The sequence below is a fragment of the Corvus cornix genome, chromosome 6, assembly GCF_000738735.6.
Source record: "Corvus cornix cornix isolate S_Up_H32 chromosome 6, ASM73873v5, whole genome shotgun sequence".
Classification (NCBI taxonomy): Eukaryota; Metazoa; Chordata; class Aves; order Passeriformes; family Corvidae; genus Corvus; species Corvus cornix.
Window position 1 is genome coordinate 36350811 of NC_046336.1, and position 17862 is coordinate 36368672.

The 17862-nt window shown below is 40.7% G+C and overlaps 1 protein-coding gene across 1 annotated transcript in view; it reads right to left on the reverse strand.

Moving 5' to 3' along the window:
* Positions 1-3299: 3299 nt before the first annotated feature.
* The window catches only part of IPMK (inositol polyphosphate multikinase), a 42750-nt gene continuing 28187 nt past the window's right edge, over positions 3300-17862 (reverse strand). Inside the window, exons 5-6 of the mRNA XM_039553559.1 lie at positions 9884-9965; positions 3300-8918 (exon numbers count right to left, since the gene is read on the reverse strand). Of these exons, the coding sequence (XP_039409493.1) occupies positions 8284-8918; positions 9884-9965 (717 nt within the window). The 3' untranslated portion in view covers positions 3300-8283. The remainder of the gene's footprint in view (positions 8919-9883; positions 9966-17862) is intronic.

Here is a 17862-nt window from a genome sequence, read left to right on the forward strand (position 1 = left end):
CATCCAGGATGACTCTGACAGTCACTCTTGCACACCTGAGCTGGACCGAGGCCCCTTCGCAGCTGCACCCCACACTCACACTGGGTTTTCTTACGGACTCGGACCCAGGTTTTCCATGGCAGAGTCTCAGACATCCAAATTCTTAAAATAATCTTGGTGCAATGACTAAGTAACTAAATAACAAATCCAGCTGGTTCTTCAAGGAGGGACCCCTGAACAAAGGAACCCCTTGGCTTTTATCCCCTCACAGTCTGAGCACAAAAGTTTGGGTTCCTCCACTCCTCTCCAAGTGTCCAGTCCCCTGGCTGGGCCACAGGTCCCCAGGGCCCTCATTATACAAAGGGTCAGCAGGTCACAGCCTCTGGCCCCAGGCTCCCCCAGAGTTCAACCTGCAGCTCCACTGCAGCTGCCCTCGACCTACCTGTACTGAATAGATTCTTTAACACGCACTCCCCTGCTACAGCCCCAGCACCCAGAAAAGGCACTTATTTCCCTCAAAATAAGCCGAATTGAGGAAGCCAGGACAGCAGAAAAATAGTAATTTATGTGTCAGATAGGTGGGACTGTAGTATTTGGCATCTGCCAGGCATCAGTCATGCTGCGCACAGAGGCAGTGGAACATAAACCCAAGAGCTATACTAGCAGAGACTCAGGAGTAGGTCTTTGCACTAAGAGAATAGTAGATTTGGTCTTCACATGGAGCCATATCCCAACAGCCTGAACTCCGTGTCCATCCTGGATGGGATGTCCCTGTGTGGGGGCTCTGTGCAGCTCCCCAGCTCCTCTCCATATCTCCCCACATGGCATTTTCTTAGTCTGAGGCAGTTCTCAGCCACATCAGCTCTGTGACATATTTCACTGTGCAGCTGTTCAAACATGCACCGTGTGCAAAAGGAGGGAGACAGCAAAGACAGTGACTCCCAGCCAGGCAATACCCCTGACAAAGTGATGTGAGCAGGCAATGAAGGAGTGTGATTCCTTCTTCACTTTAAACCAACAAGGAAATGGGGATTTCTTTACAAGATTCTTCAGTGCATAACCACTATTCATTTTTTAAATTCAAAACACAAAAAATCCCTTAGATCCTCACAATACTGTGCTTTTTGCCTCACCCATCATTTCTTCCAATTCTGGAGCTTAGGAAGGAAGGCTACACAGAGCCATGGGACAGTACTTAAGACTACTGAACACATTTAGAAAGCCTTTGGTAGACAAGCAATACAACACATTGAAAAAAAAAAAATCCCAACATAATCCCTCCACCAAACCAGCTTAAAATTGATGCACTAAGGCTGTTCCTGCACGCTTTCAGAATTTGCGACTTGATGTTGGATGCAAAAGGACTTGTAATCAACATCATATACAGCCTCTTGTGGTCCTGTGTCCCAGAGCCGCAGGCAGCTAAAACCAGCCATGGACTGCTTGCAGCTAAACCCATCCAGCGCGGCTTCTGGGGACAGGCGGGTCCCTCTCCTCTCCATGCGGAGCCGGCGGAGCCAGTGGGAGCTGGCAGAGCCTCCTGTCTGCAGCCAGCACACTTCGTGCTGAACTGAAGAAGACACCATGCAGCCAGCAGCACAGAGGGAGCGAGGCTTTCTCCACCGTAAAGCCTGAACAAGAACACCCTTCAACATGGCGGCGTCAGAGTCAGAGAGAAAGAGAAGTGAGTCACGTGGGACGGAGCTGAGCATGGCGGCGGGAGAAAAGAGGGCGGTGCCGCGATTCTGGCGCGCAGCTTAAAAAAACCTTCTTGCATGCCGTGGTAAGAAACTGTAATACCACAAACTGTTTGTCTCTTTAATCCATTTGAAGAACATGGGGGGATGGAGTATCCTCGTGTGCCTGTGAAGTTTGTGAAGAGTGCCTATGCCAGGCTATATAGAAGTAGTGAGAGGCTGTTAGAGACTTGTGGCAAAGAAAAGCCTTTGTGTGCAGGCCAAAATAACTTATCCTTAAAAAGATGAATAACCCCATGTGATGGCCCATGTTTTGTAGTGTGAAAGAACTATGAAATTCTTCATGGGAGAGATGTTCTACACACAGCAGACTGTTTGTTTCCGGGCGGGTCTGCTATTGGTGGCAGTTTGGGAACCACGTGCGACTGAAGGAAAACCCTTTTTTCCTTAAGCATAAGAGAGAGACTTTTCAAGAACTGCAACACTGACTAACATCCCATGTTCTGTTATCTCTTATGTGAGCTGGGTAAAAGGAGAGAAGTGCTGGAAGGAGGGGCAGGGGGGGGGGGGGAGGGGGGGAGAATTTACTTTAATTTTGTTTTGTTGTTTTCTCTTTACTTTTAATTCTGTTAGTAATAAAGCTCTTTCATTGTACTGCAACTGTTTAAGGTTTGTGCCTGCTTTGCTTTTCTCCTAATTCTTATCTCACAGAAGGAAAATAAGTAAATAATGAATATTTTGAATCAAAACCACTACATTTAATTGGTGTTTCTGCCCAGTTTCGAACTCAACCCGCTACATCCTGTTAAGGGTTTTCCAGGATGAGTTTAAAGGATTGCGGTATTTCTTTTTTTTTATTTTATAGAGATGATTCTTGTACATCCAGCAGGTATTCCTGTTGCAGAATGGTTAGAGGATCGGGGACATGGATTACTGATAAAGGGAACAAATCAATAACAGAACTGTACAAAGCAAAGGCCTGCAAGCAAAGGCCTGCATGAGAAAAAGCCTCCATGAGAAATGCCTGCGTGAGAAACAGGCCTGGGAACAAAAAGGGAGTTTTTAGGAGGTACAGTGCTGTTCTGATAAAGATGTGCTGACCATGAGAAGGGAGGAAAAAACTTTGATCTCTCAAGACAAAACATAAAGCTTGCCAAATGTAGTCTTTTATCTAACCCAATTATGTAGAAGTAAGAATGCGCTTTTTTAAGCTTAAATAAGTTTAAACTAATTAAAGAACTGATAAGCTTGTATTCAATACTATATAAGTGCCTCTGTATTGCTAATAAACGAAGCTTGCTTTACCAATCACATTGATTGTCTGCATGGCTTCCCCCAGCCGAAGTCAGCATATTCCCAACAAACAATGGCAATGGATGCTGTGACAAAAATAGGGTGGTAAAGGAGACCTGGTAAACCCAAGGGAAACCCATTATAGAGTGCACAGAAAAGAGGAGAAAAACAGAAAGAAAGACAGAAAGACAGACGGAAAGAAGGAAAGACAGCCAGAAAGACAAAGAAAGAAAGACAGAAAGAAAGAAAGAGGTTCATCAGTGCAGGTAATAGTCTAAATTTTTCTCAATAATCTTCTTGTATTTAAAAGAAACCAATTATACTTTCAAGTCACTTGCAGAAAATTTTAATAATTTGCCAAATACACAGCTATTAGAACGACCCTAAGTATCACTAATAATTAAGTTACAAAAGTTGGTAGATAGCATAATACAATGTTCTATAAAATAAACACAGGTAATATTAACAATACCCCCTGTGGTCCAAAAATGTCAGAAAATAGCAAATGAAATTAGAAACACACACAGATCAGAGGAGATTGAGGGGCAGCTTTAGACACTTGGATCAAAGAAACTGAGACTAGACTAGACACATTCATCCATCAAGCATAATGAATGTAGAACTTTAAGTCTCAAAAACAATTAACAACACAGCATCAGGTGCAATTTCACATGCTTTTATCTATGTTCCAGTAGTTCCCAGAGGATTAAAGTGCCTTTGTGCACTGTAGTCTTATTTAGCCAGGTGCAACACACATCGTGTTTGGAAGTTATTTTTAAAAAGTGACCTATGAAATAAAATAACTACTTTAACCAATGTACACAATTCAAACAAAGTACCTTTGTTCTGATTTTGCCACTGAATGTCATGTAACAAACTCCAAATCCACAAGGCCCATCTCCACTAAACAAGACCAGAGTAAAAGATATTTATTGAAACATGTTTTCTGCGGTACAACCCTTAGTTTGCTTATTTTCCCCTTTCAAACACATTTGCCCTTTGGATGACAATTTTCTACTGCAGCTTCCATTTACAAATATCTGTAAACATGAAAGACAGGATTTGGCCCGTGGCTATGGAGATGAATGCACTTCCCAGATAACATCTTGTTCTAACCCAATGAACAAGCACAGCACATTCTCTCTATGGGACACCTGACAATCTGCAGCCTTTGGATCTTACCATTCTCTGCACTACAGCATGGACCCAGTGTCCTGCTCAGAGCTCCTTAGGAACTCTCACTGCTCCCCGATGTAATACCTCCTTAAACCCAAACCTCCACCTGAACTGCAGGGAGGGAAGGAAAACTCTACACAGTTCAGCTGTCACTCACCTTGCCCCCAGAACATCCTCTTCAACTCACGAGTAAAGAACTCTCACAAAGCCTACGATCCAATCTCCCATTGAAGCATGCTGTCGTCCATCATCATCCACTCCTGCTCTTTCAGGGGAGAATGCATTCCCACAGTATTTGAGGCATTTTGCGGTGTTTTTCAATAGCAGCACTTAAAGAGGAGTTATGGGACATAAACTTTTTAGGAAATACAAATTTCCATCATGATGCCACCTGTGGCAAGGGCCAAAGGCGGCACTCAGGAAGAAACCCCATGTAAGGGAAAAAAACCCTAAAGAAATTAGGAGGATGAACAATTAATCCTTAAACAGCAGGTGTGGATGTGAGTCTCCACCCTTCCAGTGTCTTCCTACATTTGACTGTGCTTCACATCATGAAGTGAGCAAGTCATTCCAATGATTTTAGGTTCATGATGTAAACACCCCTGCACACCTGACAGATGATACTGTCCCTTCACCACTGCTGCTGTTACACCTGAGAAGGCCCATTTTAAACTCTGAACAATCCACACTTGGATCAAGAGCTCGCTGCAGGTGAGGAAGTTTTACAGGGGTTCTAGATTTGTAGCATGTTAACATTACTTACATTATCACATGCACTGAAATATTTCAAGAACATATGCACCCTGTTAATCAAATTAATGGAAATTAGTGATTTCCTAATCTACTGAGTACTTTTAAAGGTTCTCCATGAAACTGTGAGATTACAGAAAAGAACACTCTGGTTTATGCATTACAGTAGAAAAAAACCAGCACAAGTTTCATCAGAATCACAACTACAAGTAAAGTCTCCAGTTCATAAAACAAATTGATTAAATTATTTTAAGTATTTCATAGTGGTATAGTAACTTCCAATGTAATTTATGCAACAAATTTCACCGATATTCAAAAATACATTCGTAAATGCTTTTTATAAAATTTATACAACTCTAGTTCTCCTTAGGTAAGCATATGCACAGTTCTCACATCATCACCTAGGCAGAAAAGCTTCAGAAGCCTATATTCTCAGAGTCCATGAGTGACAATGCTGCATGAGTTCTTCCTTTTTTGAGAGTCAGCTCTGCTAAACCCAACTCTTATTGCTTAAAATCATCAGTTTCCTCAGCAGCCCTAGCACCCAGCTACACCACACTAGTCTGGGGGAGGGACCTACTGTTTCTGGCACATAAACACCTACAAGCCTTGTAACCATTCCTGTAAAGATTTCCATGTAATGGCTGCCTGTCCTGTACACTTTGCCCAGAGAATAAAAGGGGCATGCTGAGAGGGAGGGAAGCCAATCATTGAGAGCACATCAGCTCAGTGACCCACTGTATCCCTCTTCATCTTCTGATTACATATTCTCTTTAATGATTTCTGTGAATACATCTCCAACTATAACTGAAAATAATTTTCTCAGATACAAGACACCTGACACACCGAGCCTAAAATGAGCAAGAACAATGTGAATATAAGGCCTCCCCAGGCTCAAATTCACAGCTGGTACTATGCCCAAACACCTCCACGGCAAGCTTTATTTACACAACTTCCAATGAAGAATACTCTTATTTCTCAAGCTACATTTTAAATTAACAGAAATACATTCATAATAACTACTGGTACAAAAACCATGATAAAATTATTTTTTTATTCAAAATATTTGGACATGTTGACAATATTCCAGGTGCATTACAAACACTGCCATAGCCAACAAAACAATCAATATTTAAAGAGCATTCAAACACTGAGGACATGTATCTTAAAGCAGAGACGGGAGAATGCATGGTACTAAGTGCATATTAATCATTTTCCAATAACTGACTTGATGCAAATGCCTGATGTCTCTGGTACAAAATGGATTAAAATCCAGAAGAGATGAATTACAGAAGACAAAAATGATGAAGTATAAATGTTTTTGCCTGTATTTTCTATAAACCTTGTAACTTTATCATACAAGGCCACTACCAGTCTGGACTACTCTAGTGTTGACTATTTACAGGATAGAACAATAAAATCGTAACAGGGAAACCAGCGACAAAGCAAGCAAAACCACAAACTCTTTCTAGAATATGGCTTAAATTAATTCACAGAGAATTGGGAATATATTAACTATAAGGTGCAAGAGAAATACCAGGTAGGAAAAAAAAGTCCCTCTCTTCCTGGTACTTTCCCCCTCAGCCTTCACTGTAATTCACATAAAAATTTCAGCACACTGGTATCGCCCTTCCTGAAAGCTGCTTTTCCTATACTTCTAAAACATCATGTTACTTAAAGGTTGGTTTCAGTCTTGAATGTATTGGCCAATATGAGCTCTAAACTCTAAACCATGTAAATCCACACATAGTAATACCCTGTTTCTCCTAATTAACCCAAGTTCTCAAATAGAGCTAAAAATCAACTTTATTTAAAACAGCATATTTGCGTGAAAAAGTATGAATCTCTTTGTCATGTAGAAAACAGATGTCCGATGAAGAATTTGTCAAGATGTGTACACAGCTGAGTGCATAGTGCAGAACACTGTACAGAGAGAGCAGCAAGGCCACAGGGCCACTAAGTCCACTTGAAAACAATGAATGTTTCCAATGACCAAATCCATTCTAAAACATTTTCATCCTGGAAATGCTTTAAGCATTAAAATCTTGCTCTAGGGATGGCAAGACTCCTCCGTTCCCACTTTTCATACAGCTCACTGTAATATGCATGGCAGCACAGCCACGTACACAGCATACAGAAGAGACATGCCAAAAATACTTTGGATACATCATCCTAATCTCAAGTATTCTATACAAAAGTTGAACTTTTCTTGTGAAAAGGAAGGAAATGGGGCAGCTTTCAGATTACACACCTTGCCTGTGTGTCATTAAAGAAACCTGCAGGGGCTGCAGCCCAGGGTGGGAGAGCCACAGATCCACTGGCACAAGCGGTGGCACAGCTGGTGGCTCCAAGGCTCAACGATCTCACAGGAAGCTCCTCCCCCTGTATTGCTTGTGGTTCCAGTCAGTGCTCCTCAGCAGTGGAAGCATCAAATACTCATTGCAAAAATGCAAGTGGCCTACAGCCAGCAGAGCTCTGTACACTCACCCAAAACACTTATTCCCCCATGCTACTAGTTTCCTTTTTAAAGCACTGTTGTTGGAGAAGGGCCATGAGAACAATGGAGTGAGACATTTCCCTTAATCACAGCATCAGACACTCCATTAACAGATTGACATGAACTCCTAAACAAAATTAGTTCCTGGAACATCTTGCATTTACATTCTTTCACTCGTTCTTAGGAACAAACAGTTTCTCTAGAAATTGTGCAGTTTAAGCCTGTTATGGTATTGTACTCCAGCATTTTCTTAGCACCTCAACACAAATCACATGGTAGCTCATCTGTGGTGAACATCGGCTACAGACATCCACGAAGGGGGAAGGGTTGAAAGAACAGTAATATTGTCCCATGACATGGAAAAGCACTTTGGAATGCACTGGCTTCAGGTGAGACTGCTGACTCAGCACGGATTTCTCTCCAAGCAGGGTTACTCCAGTTATTCAAATACAGTAAACACAAGGGCAGTACTGAGGACATCAGTCCTGTACCTTACAACTTTCAGTCTATTTTCTAAACACCTGTTAATGGAGATGTGGCTCAGTGTCAAGGCTAAGTGGGCAAAAATGTCATCTATGCTAAAGTCATTAGAGGAATTCACATAACCCTTGCTCCTGGTAGTCCTTGGACTTAAGCCAACCACATACACTTCATTCTATTAATTTACCTATCCTGCCTTATCTCAAGTATCTTCATCCTTTCACACTTCCTAATTAACTATCAATATTTTTCCTGAGTGAAATTATAAAAAGTTAAACCCTTCTACCAAAAGTACAAAGACAAATAAAATATAGAACAATACAAACCCAGTTATACAGCATTACAAGTGCAGAAATTCTTCATGTTGTTGCTCTTTATCATTGGCCCCCAATAAAAAACATAGCAAAGAATTTAGTTATCCAAAATATTTTGAAGTACTGTGATTAGATTCTTCAGACCATAAATATAGCCCTCATCCTTTGTGTTGCTAGGAAACACATGAGCAAAATCAATCATTCGGACTTCAACATTTGCACTTTCCTTGGTCTCTGCTGGCATGTGATAGAAAACTTTTTCCAGTTGGGGTAGAACATTTCCATTCAGGTGCTCCTGCGTAATGCACGTGCTGCTTTTCCATACATTGTCTTGCTCTGAGTTTTCAACTTTTAGTGAGAGCTGACTGTGGTGCCTCTTCGAGCACGCCTTTTTGTGAAGTGCATAAAATTTAGACAAGCCTTTATTTACAGAGGCTTCAATTTTTCCATTCTCTGTAGAATTTATTACATGAATATTATTATTATACTCCAACACATCTCCACCTGATAACAGGCCTTTGGGCACTCTTCTCTTCTCTGCCAAGGTGACATCACTCAACCGCACAGTTGTCGCTTGACACGAACCTTCATAGACAAACAGCAATGAGCTTGCGTAGAAGTTGAGTTGCGTCTGGCCCTCAAACCACTCCAAAATCTTTTCAACCTTCTGAATGCTGGCAGCTACCACATCTTTTCTCAAGCAGTACCCACTGTGGAAAAACTTTGAGATGCCTGCAAGAAATACACACATTTTGGGATTATTTTCACTTCTGAAAGGAAAACAAAGTATTTTCATTTCTTTTGGGATGAGAACAGTTCTTATTTGAAGGAATAGACAGCATTCAGGTAGTTTCTGTTCAGGCAATTATTAACTAAACCCAAAGTGAACCAAAGAACTCTGAGATCTTCAGTCACATCACCTGCTGTGTAATACTACAGCTTGGGCATGGGTTGTAAGTAAAAGTAAACGTATCAAGCACACAGTAAATGAACATGGCTCCTGCTCCCAGGTCAGTTCCGTCAGTGTCTGGACAGTTTTGGGCAGGGATCCATTAAATTCTCCATGCATAAACGGGCTCAAGTAGCTTGTTATCATGAGGGTGTTCATGTGTGTACCTTCTGTCCCTTGCTGGGGGACAGATGAACAGATGTCAGCTAATAACTAGTTTGCAATAATTATCACCAAACAGCTCCATGATGGCAGCATTTTTATTTCTTGTTAATGTAGAGCAACATGTGGATTGACTTCAACTGAGAAAGTCCTTTGAATCAAAAGATGCATTTATAGTAGCTAATAGAAAAGACACTTAGATATTCACAGAAGACAACTAGAGACAAAAAAAATGTATTTATAATAAAAACGTGTAATACTTTTAAAAGATTTCTATTTCATTATAGTTTCAAAGCTGCAAAGAAGTTGAATTCTAGAATTCTCTCCCCCTTATTAGTAGTAAAAGAGACATGAGGAGGACATTCCTATAGTCTGCACTGCTGTTACAGCCAACTGCACATTTAATTTCAGATTGACAGATAGCTCAAATACTACAGGGAACAGCCAAAGACCCATCTGACAGTGAGGACAAAAAAGGACTTTTAAAATGGGAACACCCAGACTACTTTTTCTATACAGTTCTATAAATAAGTATTTAAATGAAAAAATCCAAGAGCACCAAGTTCTGACACCCCAATTTCCTTACCGTCCTTTACTGTTTCCTTGGTCAAGCTCCTTCCGTAGTGCTGGTTTTGCGTCTCGTAGCTGTCCGAAGACACGTGGTACACCTGAAAGAGGCAAGGAGGGGGCTCCCTACGTATTTTGAACCAGTATTTCTGCAGAGCAAGAGACACCTCACAGACAGGCCACGAAACCCTGGGTACCATTTAGCCCTCGCAGTTTTCAAGTTTCTTGCAGTGCCCAGCACTGCTGTAGTGCTCTCCAAAACTCTCCCTTCAGCCCTTGAGCTCCAAGCTACAGCTTTCCTGTGCTAGAGACATCCTGGTGGTGGCAAAAAGCAATGTACCCATTACAGGGAACTCTTCTATATGGCCTTGCAAACCACAGCTGAGACCTAAAACTATCACACTCCTACCTGTGTTACTGCGGATGTTAAATCAGTAAGACAACAAAACAAAAATTTCAATGCAATTATTTTGAGTTCTTAAAACTATAAAACTATTTAGCGGAAGGGCAAAACAGTAAGAATTATTGTATGTGACCACCAAGAGCCCAGCTCTGTAAGACCCATCTGCAACTGTCAGCACAAATGAGGCTGCACTAAATAAATGGTAGCAGGCAAGCAAAAGCTGGTTCCAGCATCAAGAGTAGTGCATCAGCTTTCATCTGAAAGGGAGGCAACTCACATGGGTACAGTTTTGTCCATATCAGGACTTGAACAAGCTTAAGAACTTAATTCAAAACTGCTTTACATACAGACATATTTTCTCTCACACTAAAATTATTTCCATAGCAGAAATGTGTGAGGCAGCAAGGCCCAAGTATAATTTGTTTATGAGACTGTAGACAATTTTTATTTGCAGAAATAATGGTGTTACCAAGCAGGCGGTTGTCTCTGGCAGGAACTTGGTGCTTGGCACTTGTTCAGACCACCCATGCCTGTGGCACCCACCCCAGCCACAGCCCTGCCCTCCCTTCACCGCTGTAAAGAGAGAGGATCCCATTGAGAATCAGGGTGTACTGCTGAGGTGTGTGCTCCTCATCCCCCTCTGGGGCCTTATTCTTGCTGAAGCCAACAAATAAAGGCCACGACAGTGAAACAGCAGCACATAAAAAGGAATGGTACAGGAGCAAAAAATAAAGAAAATAGAATTCCCTGTTTTCATTACAGCCCATCACCCTGAAATGTCTCTCCCCCATCCAAACCACAATAAATCCAGTATGATTACACAGATTCCCCACCTCCTGTCTGCAAAGCAGATGGGAAGGACAGTCTCAAATAGCTTTTATTTTGACAAAAAGATATTAAATTCAGTCCTCAAGGAACTTAAATCATAGTGTGTAGAAATTGATTTTAAGTCACCAACCATGAACGGAAGGGGCAGTAAACGGTTCTCATTACGCTAAAAAAAAAAAAAGCTCTAAGTCTAAATGTTTAAACTCACTCAGTAGCAGAGATACTTAACACTGTCACGATACTTGAAGAAACTGAGGCCTCCATGTCTGTGAAATGCAGAAGACCACAGGAGATATTAATTATTCTAAAACTGCATCTGACAACTGTGATTTTGGTTTCACAAGAACAGTAATTTTTCTCCACTTAATTTTTGCCAATTTTTTTTCCAAAGCACATGAAAGAAGTACAGCATACAACACAGAAACCCAAAGATTACTTACACAAACACTTCAGGTACCAAAGTAACCTTCAAAAACATACCAGAAGTTTCAAAACTTTTTAAAGAGCTACAAGTCAAAGGCAGTTAAATGAAGAATAATACTTAGAAAGAGAATCAAGAGTCTGATGACTGCATCTAAGTTTTCACTAGCTGTGCCTTCATTTTAATGATATTAATCGTTCTCATGTAGTTGGCCCAGGGGCAGCTTTCTGCAGACATCAGCACTGCAGCAGTTCCTGACCGAATCATCTTGTTTACCAGAACCTTATCTCTTCCCACAGGAGCTACAGTTTTTGTGACATGGGCACTAGCTCAAACATGCTGATTAAGATCTGCAAGCTCATTTTGTTTTCCAAAAAAATGCTGGAGCAGCACATTCAGCCCTGTGCTTCTGAACTGGGTTTCCCATGAAGCCACCCACCTCACCTCTTCTCATAATTTGAACAAAACCATCCCCCAAATGATAGCTTACAAACACCGAGGCAGATGTGCATGCTGCATTAACAGCACACTTTTAACTGTACAAAACAGTCAGTGACAAAGCACCAAGTCTCAGATCCACAGCGTGAGTGTAATGTATGTGTTTAACTGCCTTGTGCACTCAGAATGCTGTTGGTCACCAAGAGGCTTGGCTCCAGCCAGTGGCATTAAAGGACAACAGATCTGGGTAATCACAAAAGCCATCTCTTCCCACTACCTCGAGACTCTAAGCAACTGCAGAAGAGACTAGTTGAACATTCCTGGAAAACCTCACTCAAATATAGATACAGTACACCCCATTCTGAAAGCAAGGGAGCTGAAAGCCAAGCTCAAACGGAAACAATCTCTCCACCCTCACCCACCCAAACACAGGTGGCTGTGCTGGAGGAGCAGGAGGCTAAAATCAACTTCCTATTTGACAGACCTCTTGCTCCATCGTGCTTTTGTTCACATGGTCACTACCAATAATCTGCTATTAACCCTTCCCAAAATGACATTTTGCCTTTGGACCAAGCTTTTTCTGTATCCCTGTTGCTGCAGCTGTCTGTACTAGCCCATTTCTGTCAGAACAATGACAAGCCAAGTCTGATCTGTAACCTTAACAGCAGCCAATAGATTATTAAACAGAAAAATCTCATTTCTTATCCACCTGTCACAGTTCGTTATGTGTTTGCTCTGTATCCACTGGAAGGTTTCCTGCAGAGTGCAAGATAAAGAAAACTCTTTCTATGAGCTGCAAAACACTGCATTCAAGAAACCTCCTGCTTCATCAGTAATTTTTATATATTCTTACTACACAAGATCAGAGCTGTTCTGGCTGACAATGCAAAAGCTTCTCCTTGTGCCTACAAGCAGCTCCCACTCAATCAGCTTCTTGCACAAATGGCCCTGGAATCCAGCAAGCTAACCGGTGCAGTTTACTATTAGCAGTAGTAGTGACACTCTATGGGCAGCATATCAAAAAAATCCAGACCATTAACTGTTGAGGGAAATTATCTTTGGATGTTCTAAACTTGCACTTGGCTTTTGTCTCCCTGTGAGGTGTTCACTCATTGCTGTTTGCATACCAAAGCAGCTTTTTGTACATTTTTTCAATTACAGTTCCTTCTTTATTGTACCCTTTTTTCAGTTACAGTTCCCTCATCTGTTGTTCCTGGACTGAGAGAACATTGAGTTAAAGTAAGAAGTTGGTCCAGCATAGTCTTTAAAAAAGCACAACCCTTGTAAGGTCACAGCAGAGATACATGGTTTGGAAACCTTGCATCTTCAGCTTTAGGACATTAAACTGAAGCAATCAGGTATCAAATGTTACGTAATGTTAATTATGGTAATTCAGTACCAACATCCATGGTTAGGCAGAAAAATGTACACACTGTTCAAATACTTATTGTGGCAACTCCCTGACTTCCAGAAAGTACAATTTAAATACATGTTAAGAACTATTTGGGGGTGATACTGCTGGCACAAATAAAAAACCCTATTCAGTAACTTGTAGAGCTCTTTCACATCTGCAAAAAATATCTACTAATCCACATCACTGAAACAGGGAAAAACAACCCCAACCTATTTTGAGCAGGCCTGTAGAACACTACAAAGCACCTGGAGAGCAAGGACCGACTCCACAACATGCACAGTACAGACCTGTGTGGCACTGACATTCCCATGGTGCCTGGGAAGCAGCTTCCTGCACAGCTCCCAGTGCCCATCCCTGCTCCCTTGCATGCCCCATGCAAGGGCAGTTTGGGACCTGCTGTCCTAAGCAAGGACATGGAGATTAGAGATACATGCTCTGATGCTGAAGCATCCAGACTTCATAGGGCCAAGGGCTGAGCTTCCCACCTGTCAGATTTTTTCCATAAATACGCCTACCAGTTGCATACAGGTAGGGTTGAGTGAGTGTTTAGACATTACACAGAAGTTTCTGTTTACAACAAGGCACCTCTGCACTCCTGACAGAATCTGAAGGTCAGTATCCAGCTGCTACCGAAGCTGGAGCCAAACTGAAAGCAGGGTAAGCAGGTGGCACCCCAACTTACCTGGGCACATCCAACACCAGCATCCATTCCCCAGCTCTGCAAGGACCCTCATGGTGCCAGGCCAAGACCCCCACCCATGCCTGGGCACCTTCTGCCTGTACCCCATGACTGTCCCAATATAAATACATGTTTCCTTCATGCCCAAGTAACTCAGGTTTCTCTGGAGGCCCTGCATCCTGACACAGTACAAGACTTAGAGATTCAACAAGCCTTATTTTTTCTTTTTCAAAAAGGATGTAAAGCAAGGATTTGAAGAAAAAAATAACAAAGGGAGAATTTTTGTTAAAAAGCATTCTCTTATTTGATATCTCTGCTTTATAGTAATGCTCTCATATTACCACTGCTGCCAAGAGCATGCCCAGTTATCCAACTCAATTTATCTAAACATCTCATTCCTTAATTTTTACCTTTTTTTTTTAACTTTTTTTAATTTTATTTTTTATTTTTAGCTTTTTTTTATTTTATTGTTGCTAGACCACAGGTGGTGAAAATACACACATCCCTGCTTGCTGCTGCCTTGAAAATTCAGCACAGGAAGGATGCATCCCTGCTACCTCATTTCCAAGACTATACTTAGATATTACTCTGCCCATTTTGCTTCTTTGTTCCTCTGGACTACTTTGACTGAGTGCTTCATATGACTAAGTGCACCCCCAAATGCTCTGACAGTCAATATTCAGTTTTTGGACTCGCAGAACTTCCATGAAGCATCTCATTAGAATAAATTTTTTTTATGTAATAAAAAACCACCTGCTCCACCTTGGAAGATTTTTTTTTTCCAGGGTTTTCAGTTGGTTCCTTTGGGTTTGGGTTTTATTTATTTATTTACTTATAGTTTCATGGATTTTTTTGTTTTCTTTTAGGTTTTGTTTTCCTGTTTTCTTAAACAGCAAAGCTTGAGTTAGACTTATAAATGTAAAAACCCCAGTTCTGGTAATTTTTTACTGTAGAAGAATCTGAACACTAGATGCAGGATTTAATACTTCTATGACTTCCTTCCAAAATCTTGTTATTAGCAGATCAGATCTTGTGAAAATTACCACAATACTAGAAAGAGTTCATAAAAACCTCATAAAATAGTCAGCTACAGTCAATTTGAAAATATCCTGCAGAATCATGTGCTGTAGATTTGAAAATTCACTTGTAAAAGCAGGTTTGATTATTATACATTACTGCCTGCATGTTCACAGGCACAAACAATACAAGTTAATGATGGATTATTCTGGTAAAATTACATAATCACCAGTTTGTGCTTTAAAATAGCATTTAAGCAGTATTTTGGAATAAGTGAGATTGCAATTGATGTCTTGGGAAAAAAAAGAAAACCTGCAGAATCTGGGAACTGTGGATTCCAAAAGGACTGTGAATCTGAAATGAGAGCACAGCCCACACATTCTGCTTGTACTCAACTGTATGCAGAATGCTCGGTGTTTAACATTTCCTGTGCTGCGAAGAGATTTCTTATCTGCTTGTATGTGTACTACTGAAACCATATAACAATTTGTATTTTTGCTATTGCAACAGTACCTGAGACTTCCAACTTCTACATAAACTCTAACTACTTTCATAATAAACCATGTCCAGCCTGATGGAACCCCAGAATGGTCTGGTTTCAAAGGGACCTTAAAGACATCCCAGTTCCAATCCCCTGCCATTGGCAGGGACATATTTCAATAAACTAGGTTGATCCATGTCCCATCCAACCTGGCCTTGGACACTTCCAGGGATCCAGGGGCATCTGTTAAAGAAAGGAACTTCTCCACTAAATACAGAATTGTGGTTTTAAACAATGTTATTAAAATAATTGTGTTTTCCAAATGTATTTCTATACATTTATTCTGTCTATTCAGTTTGTTAAGCTAAATACAGGTCAAATGCCAGAATTGTGTACATAAATTTATGCTGGGCCAGACAGGAGACTCCTATTTTTAAGGACACACCATACATATTTTATATATGAACAGATGACTGCTGGTTTACCAACACATAAGAAAAAGCTGTTTCAATAGCCCTTTGGGTAAAAAAACACTAAAAATAATAGACAGTAAATAGATTTTGGGGCAAAACCCTTACTTGCAACACTTTTTTGCTTGTATCCCTTCATGACAACTTATACAACGGGTACTTTAAAAGAAGCATAGCTACATTCTCTGTTTTTCCCGACCCTTTCCTTCTTGCTCTTGTAAAAATTTACCACACAAGCCCACCTCCCTGGTAAAATAACACTGAATGGAGAGATTAAAACCAAACCCCTGTACTTTCTCGTTACATCATGTTTTGTCCAGCAAACAGGAACAACCATCATCCAGCACATGAGCAGTTCTGGGCAGTACATATCCATGTAGCAGTGTTTTATAGTATGGCCCAAATGTTGCAAAAATAAAGCGAGCAGACAAGCCAAGAACACACCATTATCATGAGGCAGAGAACATGGCTTGTGAATTCAGATTTTGCAAAGTGCTGTGTGAGGGCAGGAGGAACCTTTTCAATTCTCTTCGGAAAACAACTTCCAACATGCAATTGGGTGCCAAAGGCAAAAACCCAAACCTCATCTAGTTAAACACTGGATGGAGAACTGCACTACTTGGGATAATCATCATTATACATCCAGTCTGAATTACGGGATTAAAAAAAATTCTGCAACAGGACAAAGACACAAATAAGTGACAGTGTTAGAAACAATAGTCACAAACATACCACGGAAACAATCAGTCATTCCTTTTGCATTGTCATGAAACAAAGGACGTGAAGTACATTGTTTTACAAACAAGGTAAGAAGGGTTATGTAATGACATCAACCAAATCCAAAGCTATAATCTCTAACCTTCCTTTTCCACCCAAACTGGCTGGTTTTTTGACTTAACTCCCACATTCTTGCTCATAGACTTGCGTAATTACTACTCATGACCACTATAATTTATATAGCAGCTTATCTCAAAGCAGAGTTAAGGGCTGGGAGCCTGGGCAGTTCTGCACAAAACATTACAGAGATATTAGAATTCTCTAGAACAATGGTGCAATCTGGCTGCTGTTGCTATTGAACAGCAAAGGGGAAGCTTATCAAAGTGTCTAGCCATTTATGCATGTTGATAGAGTTTGAGGAGCCCTGGCTTTGTGTGTGAGAAGAAAAACAAAAATCTCACATCAAAAAGAAAACTATTCCTGTACATATCATTGCAGAAAAAAGTACTTTTGAATTGCATCAGAAACTCAGTGACATCAACACATTTCTCTTACTGAGCCACAAATGTTCTGTACATTGAAGTTTTAAAGTAGCCCACACACACATATTGACTCTTAGCATTTCTAAGAATAAGAAGAGTTAATAAGGACATCTGCAGTGCCCCATCCATGCCCAACTAACCTTCCCCTGACAGCTGTTCCTTGAGCATGTAAGCATCAAAAGAAGTTTCCTTCTGATGGAAAGCTTTTTTAAAATGCAGAACATAAGCAGCTGTTCACCCCCATATGCATCACCTCTGAGAGCTTACTTACTCTTCCCTAAATAGAAAAATTATGTAAAATATATTTTTATTTAAAAATAGAGTATCAAGGTGAAAAATGTAGAGGATATAGCTCATTACTAAGTTATTAGAAAGAGTGGTTCAGTATGTAAATCTCTGATATAAGCCTGAAGGAAAAAAAAAAAACCATACAAAAATCCTCTTAATAATTTTAAATAACTGTTGTGGTGGTGAAGAATTAATTGCAACTATATTCCGTTTTAAATACCCAGCCCCTCTCTTGTATACATATACAGTGCCCAGGTTGCAAATAGCTTGCCCTAAGGGACACAGCCAAGTTAAACATTT